The 21,671-nt window shown below is 35.8% G+C and overlaps 1 protein-coding gene across 2 annotated transcripts in view; it reads right to left on the reverse strand.

Annotated features, from left to right (window-relative positions):
* The window catches only part of mgl (megalin), a 76,768-nt gene that overhangs the window by 10,077 nt on the left and 45,020 nt on the right, over positions 1-21,671 (reverse strand). Inside the window, exons 2-23 of one of the 2 annotated variants that reach the window (XM_069062084.1) lie at positions 16,669-16,797; positions 14,135-14,266; positions 13,696-13,941; positions 12,639-12,893; positions 12,178-12,581; positions 10,116-11,675; positions 9,737-10,055; positions 8,171-8,644; positions 7,916-8,109; positions 7,591-7,851; positions 7,346-7,532; positions 6,906-7,293; positions 6,520-6,845; positions 6,077-6,468; positions 3,228-6,027; positions 2,682-2,863; positions 2,367-2,623; positions 2,121-2,311; positions 1,848-2,059; positions 1,612-1,795; positions 1,328-1,553; positions 12-1,202 (exon numbers count right to left, since the gene is read on the reverse strand). In XM_069062084.1, coding sequence (XP_068918185.1) covers positions 12-1,202; positions 1,328-1,553; positions 1,612-1,795; positions 1,848-2,059; positions 2,121-2,311; positions 2,367-2,623; positions 2,682-2,863; positions 3,228-6,027; positions 6,077-6,468; positions 6,520-6,845; positions 6,906-7,293; positions 7,346-7,532; positions 7,591-7,851; positions 7,916-8,109; positions 8,171-8,644; positions 9,737-10,055; positions 10,116-11,675; positions 12,178-12,581; positions 12,639-12,893; positions 13,696-13,941; positions 14,135-14,266; positions 16,669-16,797 — 10,510 coding nt within the window. Of the gene's footprint in view, positions 1-11; positions 1,203-1,327; positions 1,554-1,611; positions 1,796-1,847; positions 2,060-2,120; positions 2,312-2,366; positions 2,624-2,681; positions 2,864-3,227; positions 6,028-6,076; positions 6,469-6,519; positions 6,846-6,905; positions 7,294-7,345; positions 7,533-7,590; positions 7,852-7,915; positions 8,110-8,170; positions 8,645-9,736; positions 10,056-10,115; positions 11,676-12,177; positions 12,582-12,638; positions 12,894-13,695; positions 13,942-14,134; positions 14,267-16,668; positions 16,798-21,671 lie in introns of those variants that run through there. The other variant, XM_069062085.1, reaches the window with a different exon arrangement.

A 21,671-nucleotide genomic window follows, 5' to 3' on the forward strand; every position in this document is an offset into this window, starting at 1 on the left:
GAAATACTCACTGCCAAAACCACGGTATGCACTTTTCATCATTTCCCTTGCATTGCCATTGACCACTGGTGCAATTGGCTATGCATGTCTTTCCATCTTTTCCCAAGTAGAACTGATTTGGACAGGCACATTTGTACGTTGTAGTTCCCTCTTCACCATATTCAATATTTAAGTAACTAGAGATAATCGGTGGTGCAATTAAACACAAATGTGAACACCCTCCATTGTTGTTAGCACAAGGATTAGGATAAGACAACTGTCTCAGTGGGTGCAGTACGTGAATGTCGTAAGGTTTATGGGTTGTATTTCGTAAAATCTGCAACTTTTTTCCATCAAATTTAGTTGCTCTACTAATAGCTTTCAAGTTCCAGTCTGTCCAATAAATATAATCGTCAAAAAGCGATAAAGCAAAAACGTGGGGTACAGAAGTTCCAGAAATTACGATATGTCTGTTTTTACCATCTAAATCTGACATGGCTATATAATCCAAATGGGCGTCTGCCCAATATAACCGGTCTGTGAAGAAATCTATGGTCAAAGCATTTGGCCAAGCAATGTCGTCTTCCCAATTTAAAATTGTAGTAAAGTTACTTCCGTCCATACCCAACTTTCCAATGTAAGCTTGTAAATGCCACGAAGTAAAATATAGGTAACCTATACCAGGATGAACTACCAAGGCTCTGGGATCATTGATGCTTGTTTTAATTGTTTTGCGATTGGTTCCATCGAGTTCCGCAACATCCAAATTTTTCGAATGCCGATCCAACCAATAAATTTTGCGACCTATCCAATCAATAGATATTCCCTCTAGTCCATGTGAATCGTGTCTTATTATGGGTTCCTTATCTGTGCCTCCTATTGTCGATCTATATATAGTTTTTGCAGTTACATCACAAAAATACATTTTTTGGTCCATCATGTCGTAATCCAATGCAACAACATTCATCAAGTCTTGATGCACTAAATTGTAAACGGATGCATCAACTGACATGTTACGTATGTAATATTTGTTAGTAAAAATAATCCATGGTTCAACATTGTCTTTACGTTTGCAAGTGTGTTCATCTGCCTCTCGTTCATAATACTGTTCATTACACTTGCAATAAAAGCCTCCAGGTGTATTGGAACAATATTGTGAACAAACTCCAGGCGTTTCCACGCATTCATCGATGTCTGCGCAAGCTTTACCATCCTGCAATAATCTGAAACAAAATTTCACGGTGTACCTTACATTGCAGTAATAATTAAACTTGCTCATATTAATTATATAGGTACTACTCTGAATACAGAGAACATATGTTCACAAAAAAAATTACTTGTCCCTTACTTGTAGCCACTATTGCATTCACAATAGTATCCTGTTAATGTATCCACACATTTATGTCCGCATTGGTGAATTTCTACTTTAGCACATTCGTCAACATTGCAATGTAGAGGTTCATCAGAATCATCAGCACAATCTGATATTTTGTTGCAAACTAAATGATAATCTATACAGTCCCCATTATTGCATCTGAACTGGGTGGGGTTTGCACAGGTATTATTTTCTTTTTCTAAAAAAGATAATTTAAAGATACCTTGGAATAGAGTAAATATATTAAAATAACTTACTGCATCCGACTTCATCAGAATGATCACCGCAATCGTCTTCGCCATCGCATCGATATTGGTTACGGATACATTTGAAATTTTGACAAGTAAACTCTTTAGAAGAACATGTTTTATATTTAGCATTACATTCTTTTCCCTCGTCAGTACCATCTCCGCAGTCATTATCATGATCGCACAGCCAACCCTAAAAAATAATGCATTGATGAAACAAAAGGCACATTGTGGCGATTTTTTACTTTGTTAATGCATCTTCCATTAGCACATGTAAATTGTTCGTCACTGCACGGTTGAGGAGTTGCACAGTGATGCAAAGTGGAATTTTCATCTGCGCCATCCACACAATCAGGATCTCCATCGCAAAGCCATTTTCGTGGTATGCACTGCGCTCTACCCCAATCCTTGTTTGCCTCGCATGTAAATTCTGTCTGTTCGTCGCATTTTCGATCATCTGTCGATCATTAGTACTTGATGATTTTTCTGCTTACCTACTAATTTACGTCTGTACTTACTACACTCATGTCTGCTATCTTCATCGCTATTATCCAAACAGTCGTTATCTCCGTCACAAATGTAAATTCGTGGAACACAGTTTCCATTATCACATGTAAACAAATCTCCAAAACAGGTACGTCCCTCGCTCTTGCAGTATTCCGGTGGTTCATCTGCTCCATCTCCACAGTCATCATCTCCATCACAATACCTAAAATTATTTTTATGCAAATCCATGCTTTATAAGAAACGAAGATTCAACGTACCAAGTTGCTGGAATGCAGCGATGGTTAGGGCATCTAAAACTATTTTGTGGGCATGTCCTTTGTGCACAATGTAACGGATTTTCATCTGAATTGTCTCCACAATCATTATCTCCATCACACAGCCAATACGGTTCAACACAGATGTTGGTTTTTTCACATTTCAGATGGTTAGTTGGACAAGTTGTATTTTGCGGACAACGTTCATGTGTTTCATCAGATGTTACATTATCCTTACAGTCATTCACACCATTGCATACCTAACAAGAAGTCGAGGTTCATTTCACTTATTACGATACCGATAAATGTAAACTTTACTTGAGCCATGGGTATACATCTATGGTTGGCACAAGTAAATTCTCCAGTAGCACATGGGGGGTACTGACAATCATTTTCATCAGATCCATCTTTACAGTCATTTTCATGATCACATTTCCAAGATTTAAATATACATCTGCCGTTAGCACAGCGGAATTCATTGGGAGAACAGGAATGAAAAGCTAAAAAAAAATAATTTATTAATGTAAAGATTTAGTACAACCATTCGTCAAGTTATCATATGTATCCGTGTATTTACTAAAAAGGTTTAGTGTGGTAAAAATAAATCTCAAATTTGTAAACACTTCAACTAAATACTGAGAGTGTTTTAGTAACAATCAGAACACTGTCCTCATAATAATAACTAAACATGTGCATTTTGGAGTTTTAAGGACATCTGTATCTTACATAATAGGTATTAACCATCAAGAAAATATAAAAGGTTAGTTATGAGATATATTTTTTTATTTGCACGTTTCACATTTGATCGATTGATCAAAGAAATCATTTTGGTGTCTTCTACATCTAAGTATGTATATAACTTACAGCAATAATTGGTGTCCTCATCACTGTTATCGCCGCAATCATCCTCACCATCGCACGCCCACATTCGCGAAATGCATCGTCCATTGGCACAATAAAATTTGCTCGAATCACAAGTTAGATTTTTAGCGACACACATTCTGCCTTCATTAACCAGTTTGGTATTGTCATCACATCGACATTCGGCCGTCCCATTTGGTCCAGGATGACAACTCTTTGCGCATCCACCATTATTTATATGACATGGATTAACAGAACAAGCTTGCCGTGTAGTCGTATAAACTTGAATGTCTCTGGGACTATCTTCTAGTCTCTTAACCATTTCTATCATATTGTTACCGGTGTGCTTTTCTGCTCGATAGACACCTCTTAATTGTAGATCAGTCCAATATATGTAATTTCCGAACACCGTTATTGAAAATGGATAAATAGTTGCCGATACCAAAACTTCACGGTTACCCCCGTTTAAATCAGATCTTTCAATTTTCTCACGTACTGCATCCGTCCAGTACAACATTCTATCATCATAATCGAGAGCTAAACCCGAAGGCTGGGCCAAATTCTTGTCAACTATAACTTTTTTTAAAGATCCCGCCATTGTAGTTCTAACAATCTTGCCGTTAGTTCCAAATTTGCCCCAGTCTGTATAAAACAGTGTTCCATTGCACGGATCAATAACTATGGCTCTGGGTCTTTCAACTCTCGAGATCATGACTAAATCTGAACCATCTAAATTCATGGCATAGATGCTGTGATTTGAAGAATCCGTCCAATAAACTTTTTTTTGTGTCCAGTCATACGCAATACCCTCAGGATTAATTCCTCGATTAATAATATTTTTAATATCTGTATTCTTCGGATTGGTGGCTGGCATCCAGCCGATTCGAGCCCAGGGTCGTATTTGTGTAAATAATAATTTTTGATCTTTATAATCGAAATCTATTCCTACAACGTTAGTTAAATTACCCACTGGACTAAAGGGAACATTTGTCGACCTCGGATCTAAATTAATAGCTCTTATTTCAGTTCTCGTGGAGAAAACCAAATATTCATTTACAAATTCACACTTTCGACCATCTAATCCAAGATTCCCGGTTGCACAATCACATTTTAAGTTAGACCTTGCTGTCGATGTACTATCTTGAGGAAATGAAAAACATAATTGCTCGCACCCACCATTTCTAAATTTACAAGGATTGCTTTCGTCAGTTGGTTGATTGGTAACATCAAAGATTGCTATATCTCTCAACCTTTGTAAGTTGGTTCTTACTCTAATCGGTAGCGTCGTATTTCCTGGTATTTTAGACGCTTTGAACACCGTCTGTAAATTACGATCTACCCAATATACATCACTTTTATGCACAGCAATTCCCATAGGATTAGGTAAATTTCTTCTAATTATTTGTCTGTTGCCTCCATTGTATGAAATTTTTTGTATCATATCTAATTTTGAATCAATCCAGTACACGTCATGATTATTCATATCAATAGTTAAATCTTTTGGATTGCTGATTCCGGATGTTATTAGTGCAGCCCATCCGGAACCATCTAAATTAGCTTTTCCTATTCTCGGGTACTGTCCGTAATCAATCCAATACAGAATTCGCTTTAATGGATTTACAGCAAGTTCTCTGGGAGCATCGGTTGTTGTTTTAACAATTACTTTTCTGTTTGTTCCATCGAGCCAAGAAACTTCTACGTAATTCTCATGAGGAAAAACATTGGTGAAATATAAATTTCTTGCTACCCAATCTACAGCGAGTCCACGAATTCCGTTACTTCCTATACCAGATTTAATTACGTGCTGCAATTCGGTACCGTTTGGTCTAATTCTGAAAATTCCATTCCACGTTCCTCTGTTGAATTCAACCCAATATATCCAAGTTTCTAAATAGTGTACATCAATGTGTAAAATGTGATGGCCTGGACCACTAATAGGGACCATAGCTTCGGAACTGTCTTTAAGACTGTATCCTCGAGTCATATCTAACTGAGCTACTACAGCAAATGTTTTGTACGGTGAACAATTAATTTCATGTTCTTTTTTATATCCAACACCACAAGCACAAGTACGGGATTTGCTTTCACCAGGTAAACAAATTTGTTCACATCCGCCATTGTTTTGGAGACAAGGATGATCAATCATTTGTCTTTTTCTGTATATCATAAATGTTTTTAAATCCGGTTCATTTTCTAATATCGTTTTGGGATTATTACCATTTGGTAAATCTACTCTTACCAATTTCTCATATATTGGATCCATATAAAACAAACGACTCGCCATGACACCCAAAGCTTTTGGTCGGGAAATGCCATTTTCTTCTGATAATATAACTTTGTTATTACCACCGAAGACGTCAATAGAAATAACACGTGACGGAAACTGTGTACTAAAATATAAGGTCTTGGTGTCGATATCTATTGTTATTGCATCAGGTCTTTCAACGTCTTCTAAAAGTATTACAGAATTTGATCCATCCATATTGACTTTTCCAATTTTTTGAGGAACACCCGAACCTCCCTCATCGGTCCAATATAATTTACCATCGGTTGGATCTAAACAAATTGATCTGGGTTTTGCTACAGAGGTTTTGTTTCCATCATTTGCAAGAATAACAGTGCGATGCTTAACTTTTCCATCAGCTCTAATAACCTCAAAATTACTAGCCACGCGATTGCCAATAAAAAGATTTCTACCCAACCAGTCAAATGCAATAGAGGATGCTGATCCAACAATACCAGAGTCGATTCCAAGAAACTGTGTCTTATTGCCCCCGCTATACGGAGTTGTCCAAACTGTGAACTAAAGTCAAGTATATAAATTAATCCTACATGTACCAAATAACACTTACATTTTCATCATCGTTTTCTTTCCCTTCCACCCAGAATATCATGCTGCTTCTTCTATCATATTCAATTTGAACTCCTTTATCGATTCCAACTATAGGAGTAAGAAAACCGGCAGAATTATCGCCAGGCGTAGTAGAAACATCTATAATTTGAGATCCTTTCATGACTAATAGGAAAGATAGTTCTTCTTCAACACATCTTCCATCTGCTATTAATTTAAATCCTGGTTTACATTTGCACGTGTAGCCCGTGTCAGATGTTGGAGATAGCAAGCAAATATGTTCGCAGGGCTGATTTTGACAAGAATTTTCAGTAATCGGTTGCAAAGATGGGTGATGCACATGGATACTTAATGGTTGGGAAATTAGGTGCGAAACAACAGTTTGATTATTGCCTAAAAAGTACCTATCATTTAGTGTGTGTAAAAGCAAAATCTAATACAAACCTTTAAATTTGTGAGCTGACAAAACTCGATTTAGCTGACGATCTGTCCAATAAAGAGTGTCTTCGAAAAGTGTCAGAGAATGAGGGTGTAGAAGATAATGACTTCCTGCAAGTACTTGTTGCCTTCCAGTCCCATTATAATAGCAAAAATCTATAAAATCGAGTTTAGAATCTGCGAAATAAACTCTCTGAGTTGTTGTATCTAGGGTAAGTCCATTGGGCCAATAAATCTTAGTATTTATAATAACTGATCGATTAGTTCCATCCATGCCAACTCTTTCAATGCGAGGATTTTCCCCCCAATCAGTCCAGAATAACCAGCGAGTACTAAAATTAATAATAATCAATAGGTATCAAAATTGTTTCAATAATGAACTGCAACGGTACCCTGGGCTTGGATCTAAGCACATTCCTCTAGGTTGCGTAATATTTTCTTTGACGAGCACAATTCTGTTACTGCCATTTTCTTTAGCTACTTCAATTGTGTTGAGTTTAGAATCTAACCAATAAACATTTCCACCAATCCAGTCATAAGCTAAACCTTCTACCAAATCTAAACCTGTTGAAATTACATCGACCGGTTCACCACCTCTGTCTAGACGTGATATTTTTTTTAGTTTCATGTCAGACCAAAAGATCGTACCAGTATGCATATTTGATGCAGTTGCGACAACATTTTCTACTATAATTGGTACTCTTTCAAGTCCTTGTTCTTTTAAGTCTGCCACAAGAATAGAATGTCTGTTTGATATTATTAAAAATGCAGAAGAATGATCTGAAAAAGTAAGTGAATAATAATTGTTTGTTATACTATGGTATAATCTTACTGAAAGCTTTGCATGAATGTTTATTAGTTTCTAAACGATAACCTGCAACACAACTGCAGAAATAAGATCCTTTGGTATTTGTACAAGTTTGTGAACAAGTTCCGGGTGGTTCACATTCATTTAAATCTTGGCAAGTTAATCCATCTTCATTAAGGGTTTCTCCTTTAGGACACAAACATAATGGTCCCTTTGCAATAGAAAAAGAAATAATAAGCAGAGCTTAAAAAGCAAAGGGAACAACTAACCTTAGGAGTTTGTTTACAACCATTTGAGCACAGACCATTTTGATGTTGACATTCTTGCAAATCACAGTCAGGTCCTTCATCAGCACCATTGGGACAGTCAGGTTTCTTATCGCAGACGTTAGTTAAGTTAACACAGCGTTCTGTAATGCCAGGGCAATTCCACTGCTCATCAGGACACCTAAATGGTGGTTTTCCGCAGGCATGTATGTAACTTTCGTCTGATCCATCTCCACAATCATCTTTGCCATCACATATGTAGGCCTGCGATTTTCATAATTTTTTTGATATAGGTACTCGTACTAGTGGGCAAGAGTGAAAAACTTACTTTAAAGACACATTGTCCGTTTCTGCACATGTAGAAATTTGGTGCACAGTTTATTTGACCACAAGATTCGGGTTCGTCAGATCCATCATCACAATCATGAGTTCCGTCACAGTGCCAAGCTTTAGGAATACAAATGTTTGATGACTCGCATTGGAACTGTTTTTCGTTATTACATTGATCAGGAGCAATAGATGCTATAATTATGAAAGATCGTATCTTTACTTATGTTAATGGTGTGTAGTTCCAAAAACTTACGACAACCCAATTCATCACTTCCATCGTTACAGTCAGGAATGCCGTCACATTTGTAACTTTCCTGTACGCATTGCCGCAGATCTGCGCATTTAAACTGGTTAGGCTGACAAGTTATTGGGGGACAGTCTTGTTCATCTTGTTTGTCAAAACAGTCATCGTCGCCGTCGCAAACCCAATTTTGAGGTATACAATGTCCCGTTCGCGGACATGTGAATTGATAATATGCGCATGTTTTCTCTGCACACGAATCACCCTCATCAGAACCATCGCCACAATCATTTTCTGAGTCACATTTCCAGCTGTTAGGAATACAGCGACCATTTTCACAATGAAATTGAGTTGATCCGCAAGTTACGTTCACGCAACCTGTTTCGTCACTAAAGTCGCCACAATCATTTTCAGCATCGCATTTAAACGTCATCGGAATGCAGCGACCTGACTTGCATTGGAATTCGTTTGCTCCACAAGTTGGTTCTGCAACACAGACACTGCTTTTAATAAAAGTCTACCAAAATACACTAAGAGTGTTACTTCCTTATTCAAAAATTACATACTGTTAATCTTTCAAAGATAATATGTTAATATTTCCATTTATTTATTTAGAATTTTATAACAATAAAAAAACTATTTTAGACAAAATCTTTATTAGGTTCCTAGGTATACCTACTTTTTTATCGTACCTACCTAACATATTTCAGTGTTCTTAAAATATTACACTAAATATAGCTATAAAGGAAGGTTATTTGTTCTTGGAATGTAACATAGAATTTTTATAGCCAATTGTGATAAAGAGTAATAACCACTGAAGAAAAATTTGATATTTCGATACATTTTTTACTTAACCACTGACACTATTTATATAGTGGTTATAATGTTACTTTCATACTGTAATAAGTATTGTATTACAGGCCATTATAAATGATTGTAGTTGAAGCAAGCCATGTCATTGTTATGAAATTTTTGCCGCACTATACAAACATAACTCTAATGTGTGATCATTTTCATATGGAGCGGCAACCATTAATTTTACATTTGGTTTTCACGCCAACTAGGACTACAATCATTTAATGATGACCTGTATAATAATTTAATTATTGTAATATACTCTACTATCTATACGAACTACTTCAGAAATTAATGATACATTTTGGATAAGAGTACTCTTTTTTAAAGTCATTTATAATAATGTTGCGTAGTCTGAATCGTCTTAGTTGCTTCTGAAGGTTTTCTAAACCGCGACCATGTTGATCTTTTGGTTTTGAACCCTGCCTCCGCAGCTGGGATTTACCCCACCCGTATGACACTGATGGATTAAAATAATTTTGACAGCAGTAAAAAATAAGGTTAAACATCCTAAAGCTTGCTTTACAATTGAATGTCATTTATGTCACATTGACGACCAAAGTATTTTGGCCGCGATAGTACGTATGCTTAAGCATCAAAATATTAATTGTTTTAAAATCTTTCCATAACCTTAAGCATACCAGTTAACGCAGTCAATATAATTATCAATAAGCTCAGTCTTATTTGAATATTCTAGGAATACAGAAGTTCAGGTCAACTTACTTGTACAGTTTTGTTCTTCATCACTGTTATCTAAACAATCGTCGTCACCGTCACATACCCATGACTTAGGTATGCATCTTTGATTATTGCAAGTAAAATCCCAACTATTTGGACAAGCTTGTACCGGAGGTTCATGATTGGGATCTAACTGACATGTCTTTTGATCAGATGTAAGGCGTTCTCCGTAAGGGCAACCGCATTTGGCTATTAAATTGCCACCCATATCCTGCGGTACTGCGAAACAAAGTTTCGAACATCCAGCTCTATTATTCCAACATGGATGTGTATTGTCAATTCTTTGTTCTAATTCACTGTATATCTATGAAAATTTGCATTATAAAATGACGACATATCCCACAGTACTATATGAAATAATTACCTTCACTCCGTACAGCCGATTTGTTTGTGGCTCTCGGATAAGTGTTTCTTCTAGTTCACCCGTTAATTTATGAAGTTTAATTATTGCATCTAGTCGCCAATCAGTGATGTACATAAAGTCTTTGTGGATTACTATGCTGAAGGGGTGTCTGATCAATCTAGAATTCACAGTTTTTACATCAGTACCATCTAGATTGGAATGCTGTACATGATCTAGAAGAGCATCACACCAATATAATCGATCTTGTTGAAAATCAATAGAAAGTCCGTTGGGCCATCCAAGAGTAAGATTTTTAAAAACAGTTAAATTGTTGCCATCACTTGATGCTCTTGATATATTAGCAGGTCGATCCCACTCTGAAAAGAATATGTATCCCTTATTTGGATGAATAACTATTGCTCTTGGTCTTTTTAAATTTTTGAGTAAAGTTCTTCGAAAAGTAACATTCTGTGTGGACAGTACATTTAACGTTCCTTTTCTGCTGTCAATGTAATACAAATTTTTTGACGCCCAGTCAACAGCAAGACCTTCAACACCTTCATTTTGTGACGCTAAAACGATTTCGCGCGAGGTGCCATTGCGGTGTACTCTGTATATTACGTCTTGCAATACGTCCGAATAGTAAATGTGTTGATCTCTGGCATCAAAATCGAGACCCACAAATCTGGCCCGACGTGAAACCACAGGCAGCATGGCGTCACTGAACCCCTCTATGATCGGGTTTAAAACTTTTCCTTTAATAAATCTTTGTTGAGAGTACATCAAGAATTCCGTGACTAAATCGCAAGTTCGTTCATCTGTTGTTAATCGGAAACCGATGTTGCAAGCGCACCGATAGCCTAGTTGGTTTTCACCTGTGTTTGTTATAATACACATATGATGGCAGGCACCATTGTTATGCCCACATGGATTACTGGCGTAGGGTTGTATTAGTGCGTGTACAGCCTTAACTGCCTTAGGATCTCTAATATCGCGCATTCTGTATATAGATTGGATGCTAGTACTGTCATATTTGTCAACAGACATCACTCCTTGTTTTGTGCCGTCCGTCCAGTAAACTCTACTTTCAAAAAGAGCTAATCTTGCAGGACTTGGTACTGATTGTCCTCGAACAACTAAAAATCGCCCTTGGCCGTTGTAATCTACAGTTTCGATATAATCCAACAGTGAATCACACCAAAATACACGTTTTGAAATTATATCCACAGCTATTCCAGAGGCTTTATAGGCTGCTTCTGATACAATAGAATGAGCATTTGTGCCATCCATGTTCGCACGCAACACTTGAGAACTATCGGCAACAAAGAGATAACCGACAGTTGGATCCAGGGCAATGTCAGCGGGATTAGTTAGATTTGAACCCAAAACAACAGCATGCCAACGGGCTGATGGTAGCTCAAAAACATCTACTTTTTGTCCAACAGAATCAGCAACATATAATTTATTTCCCACCCAGTCAACCGCCAGGGCTACGGGCAACCACATGCCTGGAAGGACTATGTCGACGTCACTTACAACGGTGATTCCGTTTGCAGACATTTTAAGTTGTTGAGAATGTATCTGAAAAATATTTACTTGTAAAATGTGTACCACTACAAAAAACGAGTAAAGAAGATATGTTCTATTTCACAATTCGAATACACGAGTTAGAGAAACGAGAACTACATTTTTATCAATTGCAAACCCCATATTTCAAAAAATTTATGGTCAAGAGCGGCTGTAAAAAACAAAAAAAAACTTGAAAACTGTGGCGCAGCTTTACAGTATTACACAAAATCACAGACGACGATTCACATAAGCTAACTTTGAATTTCCGAATTACAGCTATTGGGCCGTATCTATTGAACGGCGATTGAACTGTTGAAACCCAACTTCCACCCATACGTTTTCAAATCTTTTAGTGTTATTTTCATCAGCGCCGACTTTAATTAAACATCAACAAAATTTGTTTAACTTATTTTTAAAACAAAACTGGAAATGGAACTGATACAACATTTTAGAATAGTAAAAGTAGAAAAAAAGGGAACCCTACGCTGAACAAACAGCAAATCAGAAAACTTACTCGCTTCGTTTTTGTGTCAGACCAAAACAACAGGTTTTTGTTGTAATGGAAATCTAATCCACTGGCACCAGTGGTGTTGGCGATGACTTGAGCTTCTGCTCCTGTAGGTGTCATTCGGTATATTGCCTTATCGTGAACAAAATACAACATTAACGAGCTTGCATTTAGAGCGTTGCATCTATTTTTCTCTTTCAAAGTATAACCTGGTGCACAAGAACACTTATAACTTCCTTCGGTGTTCGTACAAATTTGATCACAAAATCCCCATTCCATACACTCGTCTCTGTCAACACAAGTTCTATTATCTGAGGCCAGTTTTCGACCGTCAGGACAGTAGCAAGAACCTCCGGTAAGAGAAGCTTGACATTTGTATTCACATCCTAGTGAAGGACATGATAATTTTGCTGTAAATGCGCATAACGTCAATCTAGCCCTTGTTAATATTTATTAATATCACTTACAGCATGCGTTTTCTTCATCAGCTCCATCTTCACAATCTTTCTTCCCGTCACATAATTTATTTTTTGGGATACATTTAGGAGTTCTGTTAGCGCCGCCTTTTGGACACAAAAATTTATTATCTGGACAAGCAATCGCTGTACAATTGACTTCATCGGAACCATCTGAACAATCTTGGTAACCGTCACAATGGAATGCCCCAGGAATACATAAAGCATTGGCACATCGAAACTGGACTCCGTGGCAAAGCGGGAAATCTGTATGATCATAAAATGATGATGTACGTAAAATAAAAGAAATATATTCAGGCCAAACAATATTAATTAAATGTAAAAGTAAATTATTGATAAATCAAAATTGGCCTTTCTCATGTTTTTGATCTATGGGCGTCGAACATCATTTAGACACAATTTTGTCTTGGAAATATTTTTTTTACAGCCAGTGAGCATAATTTTAAAGACTAATTAGTAATTAAGTATAGTATTTAAATACAGTGATACAATTTCATACGATTTTGTAAATTAACTAAATATGTTCTAACGGCATTTTCTTTGACGACATTTTAATTCTAATTTAATCATATTATCAATTATAAAAGTTAGATTTTTTGTAACTGAATGAAAATAATGAATAAATGAATAATCATACGGCAGCCCCCACTATTAGGAAAGCGCTAACGCTATCGTGATTCGATTAGTAAAGCGAAGCAATGTCGGGTACGGTTAGTGTTTGGATGGGTGACGACCGGGTGAACCGCGTTCAGTTGTAATAACTTCAATATTCAATAGCTTGATTTGAGTATTGTCTGCAACTTTGTAACCGTAATGTCGTATGAACATAGTCCGGCGTAAATATTGTGTAAAAACTAGGCATAACTCAAAATACATAATGTAAAAAAAGGAATTGCCATTAATTGATTGAAATATCCGTAGAGTGATAACTGATAAATATGCCGATGCCGTGCCTTACCTACCTTTAATATGCAAGTATAAAATTATACGTAGGTACTTACCTACTTTTTAAATAAACTTATTATTAAATATAAATAAATATACGTACTGCATCCTTGTTCATCAGAATTATCCCCACAATCGTTTTTGTGGTCACACTTCTGAGAATGTTCCACACAACGTTGTCCATTTGCGCATCTAAATTGATCAAGCCGACAAGCGGCTCCAGAACATCCTTGTTCGTCTTTTCCGGATCGACAATCCAAGTATCCATCACACTTTTTTTCTTTTGGAATACAGGGATCTGATGTTTTAGGTCCACAATGAAAATCATCTGCTTGGCACTTTCTATACGCTGAAAATAAATCTCGTAAAAATCATAAGAAATCATAAGAATTGTTTAAATATCATATTTTGATAATGAATTATAAGCTGATATCAACACTTAAAGGTAAAAAAGTGTTATTTCCTCTGGAGTAATATCGTTTATAATGTGTATGGGTTCACTTAATCTGTACATAGAGGCGTCCTTATTTAATTACACTTACTACATTCCGTTTCATCTGAACCATCTATACAATCGACAGTCATATCACAGCGATAATGTGGTGGAATACAATACGTTTTATTCCATATATATTGTCTACAGGTAAGTTGACCAGGTTCACAATCTGGTGGCGCTGAAAAAAATATTAGGTACTGTCAGTTCATATTTATTTATTTAAAACTGGTAATTAGTGACGATGGGTAGACGTAATTTACATTTTTTTATAATACATTGTAGATTATATCACTATGAGTAGAAATGAGTCTTTTTGTGCTAAGCCCAGAGATTGAAGATCGAGACGAAGTCGAGGTCGGCAACTGGGCGAGCCGCCTGTAGATATTTCAACTCCTAGGAGTTCAAATGTTTCAAGTCAGGTTACAAAAAAAAGCCACTTCAACTATTTCTATCGAGATATACAATAGTAGGTATACATATAGGCTGTGCCAAACCCAAATAACCACCACCTGTTGAATTATGTTGGTGAAAATAAAATTACACTAAGTGTATAACGGTAATTTTTATATTACTAGGATGTTAGACCAATCAAATCTAAGTGTACAACGTTGCCGGTTGATTTTGTGGGTAGAATGCAGTGTTGGTGGTTATTTGGCTTTGACAAAGACTTTATGTACTATTTTTTACGACCCAACGATTTTAATTGAAAAAAGCCGAAAGTTTTTAACTGTTAAGTGTAAGTGTCATGTTGACAGTTAAAAATTATTTAAAAAATTCCGGCTTTTTTCAATTAAAATCGTGGAGTGCATGATTGTTACCCTCGGTACTTTGTAGGTCCTTCGGGCTTCACCCTCGATCTACAAATTTGCACCTCGGGTCAAAAAAATAATATGAAATAAACATGTATCATACAAGGTTAAGTTGGCTATGCTTTTTTCCCAAGGAAGTAGGTAGGCGTTGATTCTCTAAAGTGAGCTTTATGTTATGTCAAAAAATTTAGTAAACATGTGAAACCGTCATTACTTTATTCTCAGGTTATGCGTTACATAATTTTGACATGGTTTTCACCGTGGAGGGAGAAAAGACTGGAGATGGCATTTCCTATGCTTCCCATGTTAAAAATCCGAACCCTCTAAAAGCACGTGCAACAACCTTTTATGACCCAGTCCACAATGCGCTAGATAAAGAAGCACAAGGCGCCTGGAAGGAAGGCGAAGGAAGCCATTGGCCTAGCGTCTATATTCAGAAACCTTTTATGACTCTGTAGTTTTCGCGGGCCGGTACACTTATTTGAATTAGTGCCATCTCCAGTCTTTTCTCCCTCCACGGTTTTCACCCACAGCAGAGATAACCCCCAGACAAATAATACACTTTTCATAAATGAAACAAGGAAATTCCTAAGCGAAGGTTACCAACAGCATCGAAACTAGGGTATTATTAGCAAGGGTCTTGCTGCCAACGTAAATTTGAATTTGCAACGCCTACCGCGATGCCAGTTATTCTGAATAATAATATAGTTTGTCCAGCGAGAGATTGGTTGACATAAAAATCACTAAATTCTACGTAGATAAAGTAGTATCCAGCGCACGTAAAATTTGAAATATGTCCTTCGAGTAGTAACATTTTTGCCTGAAATGATGCTCTAATTAATGTATTCTAGTGCATTTTGTATATAAAAGATTGAATTGGCTATTCTTGTTTCCATGGGAGTAAAATTTACATAAAAGGTTGAGTTGGCTATGCTTTTTTCCCAAGGGAGACAAAGAGCCACTTTACTTATTACAATCAGGGAGTAAAGTGCAAAATAGTAATTTGTATATCTAGGCCGCGAAATCGTTCTTTACCGTACTGAGAGAAAAATTGTTGCCTAAGTCGCTCGCAGCCGAGGTAAAACAATCCCGATGATGTTAAAGGTTTCGTAGGCAAGGTGTACACAACATTTTGTGTGCAACCGAAAATTTGTAATTATAAAATGAACAAGTAAAATTTTCTTCACTGTCAATAAATCTAAAGTCGGCTTACATGTCGCCATGTAGCATGTTTACATAAATAAAACAATTCATTTTGAAAAAAATTGTAACAATGTCAGAAGAAAATTGATGTTTTAGTTCCATGTACAATTCTGTACAATAAAATTAAGCACAGCAAAAATTTTATAGTTTAAACGAGACATGACGAAATTCCTAGCAACAAAAATATTTATGTAAATCAGTCAATTTTTTTAGGAACAGTAAAATGCCGCATCATTTAGACAACAATGCAAATTTTTGTTTTTTGTTCGACACTGTCAGAATTTGAGAATTTTCTCCTGTGTGAACGGGTTTTGATAAATGTCACAACTCGTCAAAACGAAACCTCAAGCTAATTTAAAAGATTTTATGCGATTTGGAGCCTTTAAGGAGCTCGTCGAACAAAAAAACGTTCTATTCAACTCGTTCGTGTGTAAATTGGGCTTTTTATGGCACTCGTGGGTCTCTAAAACATTTACACACGAACTCGTTAAATAAACTAATAGAAAGAAGTATTCAGTAATGAGTGTCATTTATTTTTCATCTTCAATAAAAAAATTAAATCACTTACAACATGACTGGAATTCATCTTCGCCCTTTTCACAGTCTTTTTCATAGTTGCATACCCATATTGCCGGAATGCATTTACCTTCTGGACATCGAAACATGCCCAAGGGACAAATGACTCCTGAAGGATCTCCTGCAAGCATAAAATGTAAAAAAAAAAATTTAAATCAAATAAGAAGAAACAAATATGTAAAGTTTATACAGGGTGCTTTCGAAGTTGAGGCGTTCCTTTTAACATGTGATATAGTACGTCTATCGATATTTTGAAACGACTTTTTAAACACTAGTTAACATTTTGGGTCGTTTATGATGGTCTCATTACTAGGGGATTATTTACCTAGCCTGTAACAAAAACTCTCGATGGTATATACCTGCGGATTATTGAGGATCGGTTACTCACCACTTTTACGACAATCTATGTTAGCGGGCAATAAACCACTGAAGGAAGCAAAAGGTCGTTTTAAAATATCGATAGACGCACTTTAGTATGCATTGTTCTAGCCAAAATCACCTTAGTAAAATGTGTACGGCAATGAAGATACAATAAGTTAATTTTTTTGAAATTTTTGAAACCGGTCCTGCTCAAATTTGCGCTGATTTGTTAGAAATTAGAATTGACAAAAAAAAAAAATCAAAAGAGCATGGACCTTAATCAAAAATACCGTCAGAGTTGTCATCTAATTACTCGGAATGGCTTTATCATTACGAAAATAATGAGCTCACAGATATGTTGGTAATGTATGGGCAATGTTATCACGTTATCAGAATGCAGCTGCGGCGTCCAGAGAGTACCCAGAGCGAATTCCAGAAAGACACCATCCTGGGCCACGTCAGTTATTAATCTAGTACAGCGGAGAAATAGACAGGACCGGACTCAAAATTTTAGAAAACAATAAAAATATACAATCAATTATCTCCGTTAATACAAACATTTTACTAAGAAGATTTAGACTAAAATTCTTAAGAATAATGTATAGTATCTCGTGTTACAAAGAACGCCTCAACTTCGAAAACCACTTTCCCGGTTATTTATCCCAGGAAACGAACACGAAATACATAACGCGTGTTTTTTTAAATTTGGCGTCGAAGTAGGCGTTGAACTGTCGATTGTGAACGCACTATACAGGTTACGGATCACGGATCAGCTGTTTAAATCTTACGCTTTTACACGAGTGGTACGATCGCAACGCCTACTTCGACGCCAAATTAAAAAAAAACACCTTTACCTACTGGTACTGTACTAAATACAGACTGATTCACATAATTTCCGACCCTAAAGAAATGTAAATATGTATTTACACCCAGCAATATGTTTTTCATTCATAACTTGATCCAAAAACATGAATTATTTTAAACTTTTGTATGGTTTGGAGATCCCTCACAAAAGTGAGGCGACAATATATTTTTTTAAATTTAAGAAACTGACTCATCATACAGTAAGACTGGCCATAGGGTTTTACATGCTAATTTTTCAACCCCCTGTTAACTTTTGTTCCGATGAAAATATTCAAACCATTTTTGGAATAAAGTTGAAAATTTTTTTAAGCTATTGGATAGATTACAATTCAATATCCCAAGCTGTCGAAAAAGTTGTGAAAACAATATTTTTAGGGCGCCCAAATAATAGTACGTCGAGCGGCCGCCAGAGTAGCGCCATTGTCGGCTCAACCAGCACCTGACGATCTCCAATTTTGAACGCTTTCGGCGCGCTAAAAAATATTTTTTTCACTACTTTTTCGACAATTTGGGATATTGAATTGTAATCTATCCGATAGTTTGAAAAATCTCCCAACTTTGTTCCAAAAATGGTTTAAATATTTTCATCAGAACAAAAGTTAACAGGGGGTTGAAAAATTAGCATGTAAAACCCTATGGCCAGTCTTAAAAAAAACTCACTGTATATCAATATCATATGGATCCTTTCGTCATTGGAGCACATTTTAATTAACAAAAATTATTTCAGAATTATTCAAAAAGGAACTGTCAAGTCATTGTCAATAATGCCAGGAGTGTCCAGATTTCATTGTAAATAAAGGTATCAAGTTATCATTGAATAACGTATTACTGGCTGCATTTAAATTTCGTTAGGGTCGGAAAGTTATGTGAATCAATTACCCCAATGGGTAATGAGCTAATGAGCTTATGACTAAAAAGTCTGAACTTCTACTTTTCGTTCATGTTATCCAACAAGACTAAATTATTTGCCGTATTATTGCAAAAAATGGGCTTAATTTAATGCGGAGCAATAAAATATGAGACAATTTACCAGAGATCGTGGAAAAATGGAAAACGGAAAGTATATAATATAAAACACTCGCCGAAGAAACCAGCCAACCGCTTCGATACCGAAAGCTGAATAAAGCCGAAATATGTCTATCACTCTTTTCCAATAACATTTAGCCGTAACCTTTCGCTCAACACAGTGGCGCAAATTGTAGCTACAGATTTTCGCTGTAAATTTATGGCAACAGCTTCTGCATTTCATATTTACGTTTTTAGTCCATTAAAATATCAATCGGAATCGATGATGTTATTGATAAAAGAAAGAGTGTAAAAATACACAAATGTGCAAATCAATGTATTATGTGTATTTATGTAAAATATACTTACAACCTGTTTGTAAGATTTGTTTTGAGATATATATAATAGTACATTATTATACGAGTTTAATAAGACGCTTTATTATCACATGAGTGTGTTTAAAGCACGACGAGCGTAGCGTGAAATGCTTTGTGCTTTAATGGAACGAATGTGATAATACTTCTTATTAAACGAGTGTAATATACTATTTTTAAAGCGTACTTTTTCTTCAGTTAACATTCCTTGTATTATTGAACCTCACGGATTGGTAAAAGACCAGATCGGATTACTTTAATCCCTTGGAAACGAGGTAGAACACTTGTTTGGGATGTAACATGTAACATGTGTTGATACCATGGCTGCAACACATTTCGATGGTTGTTCCAAAAGATCTGGTTCCGCTACTCTTTCCACCGAAAAATTAAAACACAGCAAATACTGTAGAATTAAAGAAAGTTACACTTTTGTCGCCTTTTCTTTAGAGAAACCTTTGACCTGCTGTTTCCCAGTCCTTTAGCTATTTTCAGCAAAGAATCAGTATTGCTATTCAAAGAGGAAATGCGGCTAGTGTTTTGGGAACCGTGGCCAAAAGCTCTGGACTTGGAAAGTTTTTTTATTTGTTTTTTGTAATATCTAGTTGTTAAAGGTGACTTTCCGGACTGTTTTTCACCATGTAAACAACCTCATAACGGCCGGAGTCCGTTAAGGGTGTCCGTTATGAGCGGGAGCGGCCGTTATGAATGACTAAATAACTATAGCAACGTAGATCTAAACTTTATTTTTCAACTTTTTTACAATTGGTACAATAATTAATGTTTAATGTTATGGGACACACCTTGAATTAATCTAAATCAGTATGACACTAGCAGATGTAGACGAGATCGAAAATGATTCTTCAGAATTTGACCACCAACACAAGCGCGATTTTGCAGGGAATAACGATGACCTCACTTGGTCACTTGCTCTCCGGACATCGGGAATATCTTGATCGTGATTTTTTATTGATTTCAGTCGTTTATTTTCAACGGAAAGTTGTGTTGAACAAATCTGACAAACAACATTGAAACAATTTTTTTTCACAAACAACGGTTGACATGACGACGTTCTCCGCACACTTATTAATCATTCGGTTTTTTCGATGGCGTTGAAAAAAATGTATTTCAAAAAGATAATTGTGAACGAATCGTAGAGATATTACAAAAACTATTGTACAATACGCGTCCGTTAGGGCCTTTACAGCCTCGCCAGTAATATTCGACTCGCTCTGCGAGCTCGTCTCACAAATTCTCTGGCTCGGCAGTAAAGGACTTTTACTGTAAAATACTATTAAAATTTAGTTTAGTTGTGTAATGTGTAAAATTTTCAAATATTGTTGTAAATTATTAATAGTAAAACTGGGAATATTTATGCAATAAAAAAAGGAATTATAATATGTGTATTAATATTCAATTAATATTGATGCACATATTTTGTCGGATAAGGGATTTCAATCAACTACGTAGTTCATTTTAAATCAAGGAAAATTGAATAATTCATGTCGGCTCCAAATTCGTATACATACCTATTTCCTGTTGCATACTATGTATTTACTATACATGCATAATATTTTGATTTCGTGATTCATTTCAAATAAGTACATTTTGTAAACAATAAATAACTGCAGATGTGGTAATTTATTTTTGTCAATGTATGTCACACATTTAAATATTCAGCAATTTGTATGGATTTATGTTACAACACATTTAATAACAGCAATAGTTATTTTCATATGAGTAGCGCTGTCAGATCACTTTTCAGGTATGAGGCCGAAATTTGAAGCACGAGGCGTCAGCCAAGTGCTGCAAAACAGGCCGAATACCTGAAAACTGACAGCGCACGAATATTGAATAACAATTTTCGTGTTCGTTTGGGCAAACTCTTAAAAAACATTAATTTATTGTAAATTTTGAGGTTATCTTTGACAGATGTCAAGTTAGGTATACAACCGGGAAAGTTTATATATTTGACCACTTTCTCGGTTATATATCCCAGGAAACGAACACGAAAATATATGTATGTAAATAAATACATCCAGAATTATGTTTTCTATTTAAGTTATTAGATTATTATACCAATGTTGAAAATTATAGACCTATTTCTTTTTTCTGTAACTTCGTAAAAATAATTAAATCTATACCTACCGTGTGTCCAAAAAGTCTGGAAACACCCAAATGAAAACGTAACGCATAATTTTTGAAAAAAATCTAAATACAAGTCAATTAGTGTAAAAAGCTTTCTGCTGATAGTGTCTGTTCGGTCTTTTCGATGACCTTGAAAAAGTTATGTTATAAAAAAAAAATCTGAAATAATAAAAAACGTCCAAAACGAATTTTATTATCGTTTAGGATATTATCAAGATGTTCAAGGACAACATTTTGAACATTTGTT

Source organism: Tenebrio molitor, chromosome 1 (genome assembly GCF_963966145.1).
Source record: "Tenebrio molitor chromosome 1, icTenMoli1.1, whole genome shotgun sequence".
In the NCBI taxonomy this organism is placed as follows: Eukaryota; Metazoa; Arthropoda; class Insecta; order Coleoptera; family Tenebrionidae; genus Tenebrio; species Tenebrio molitor.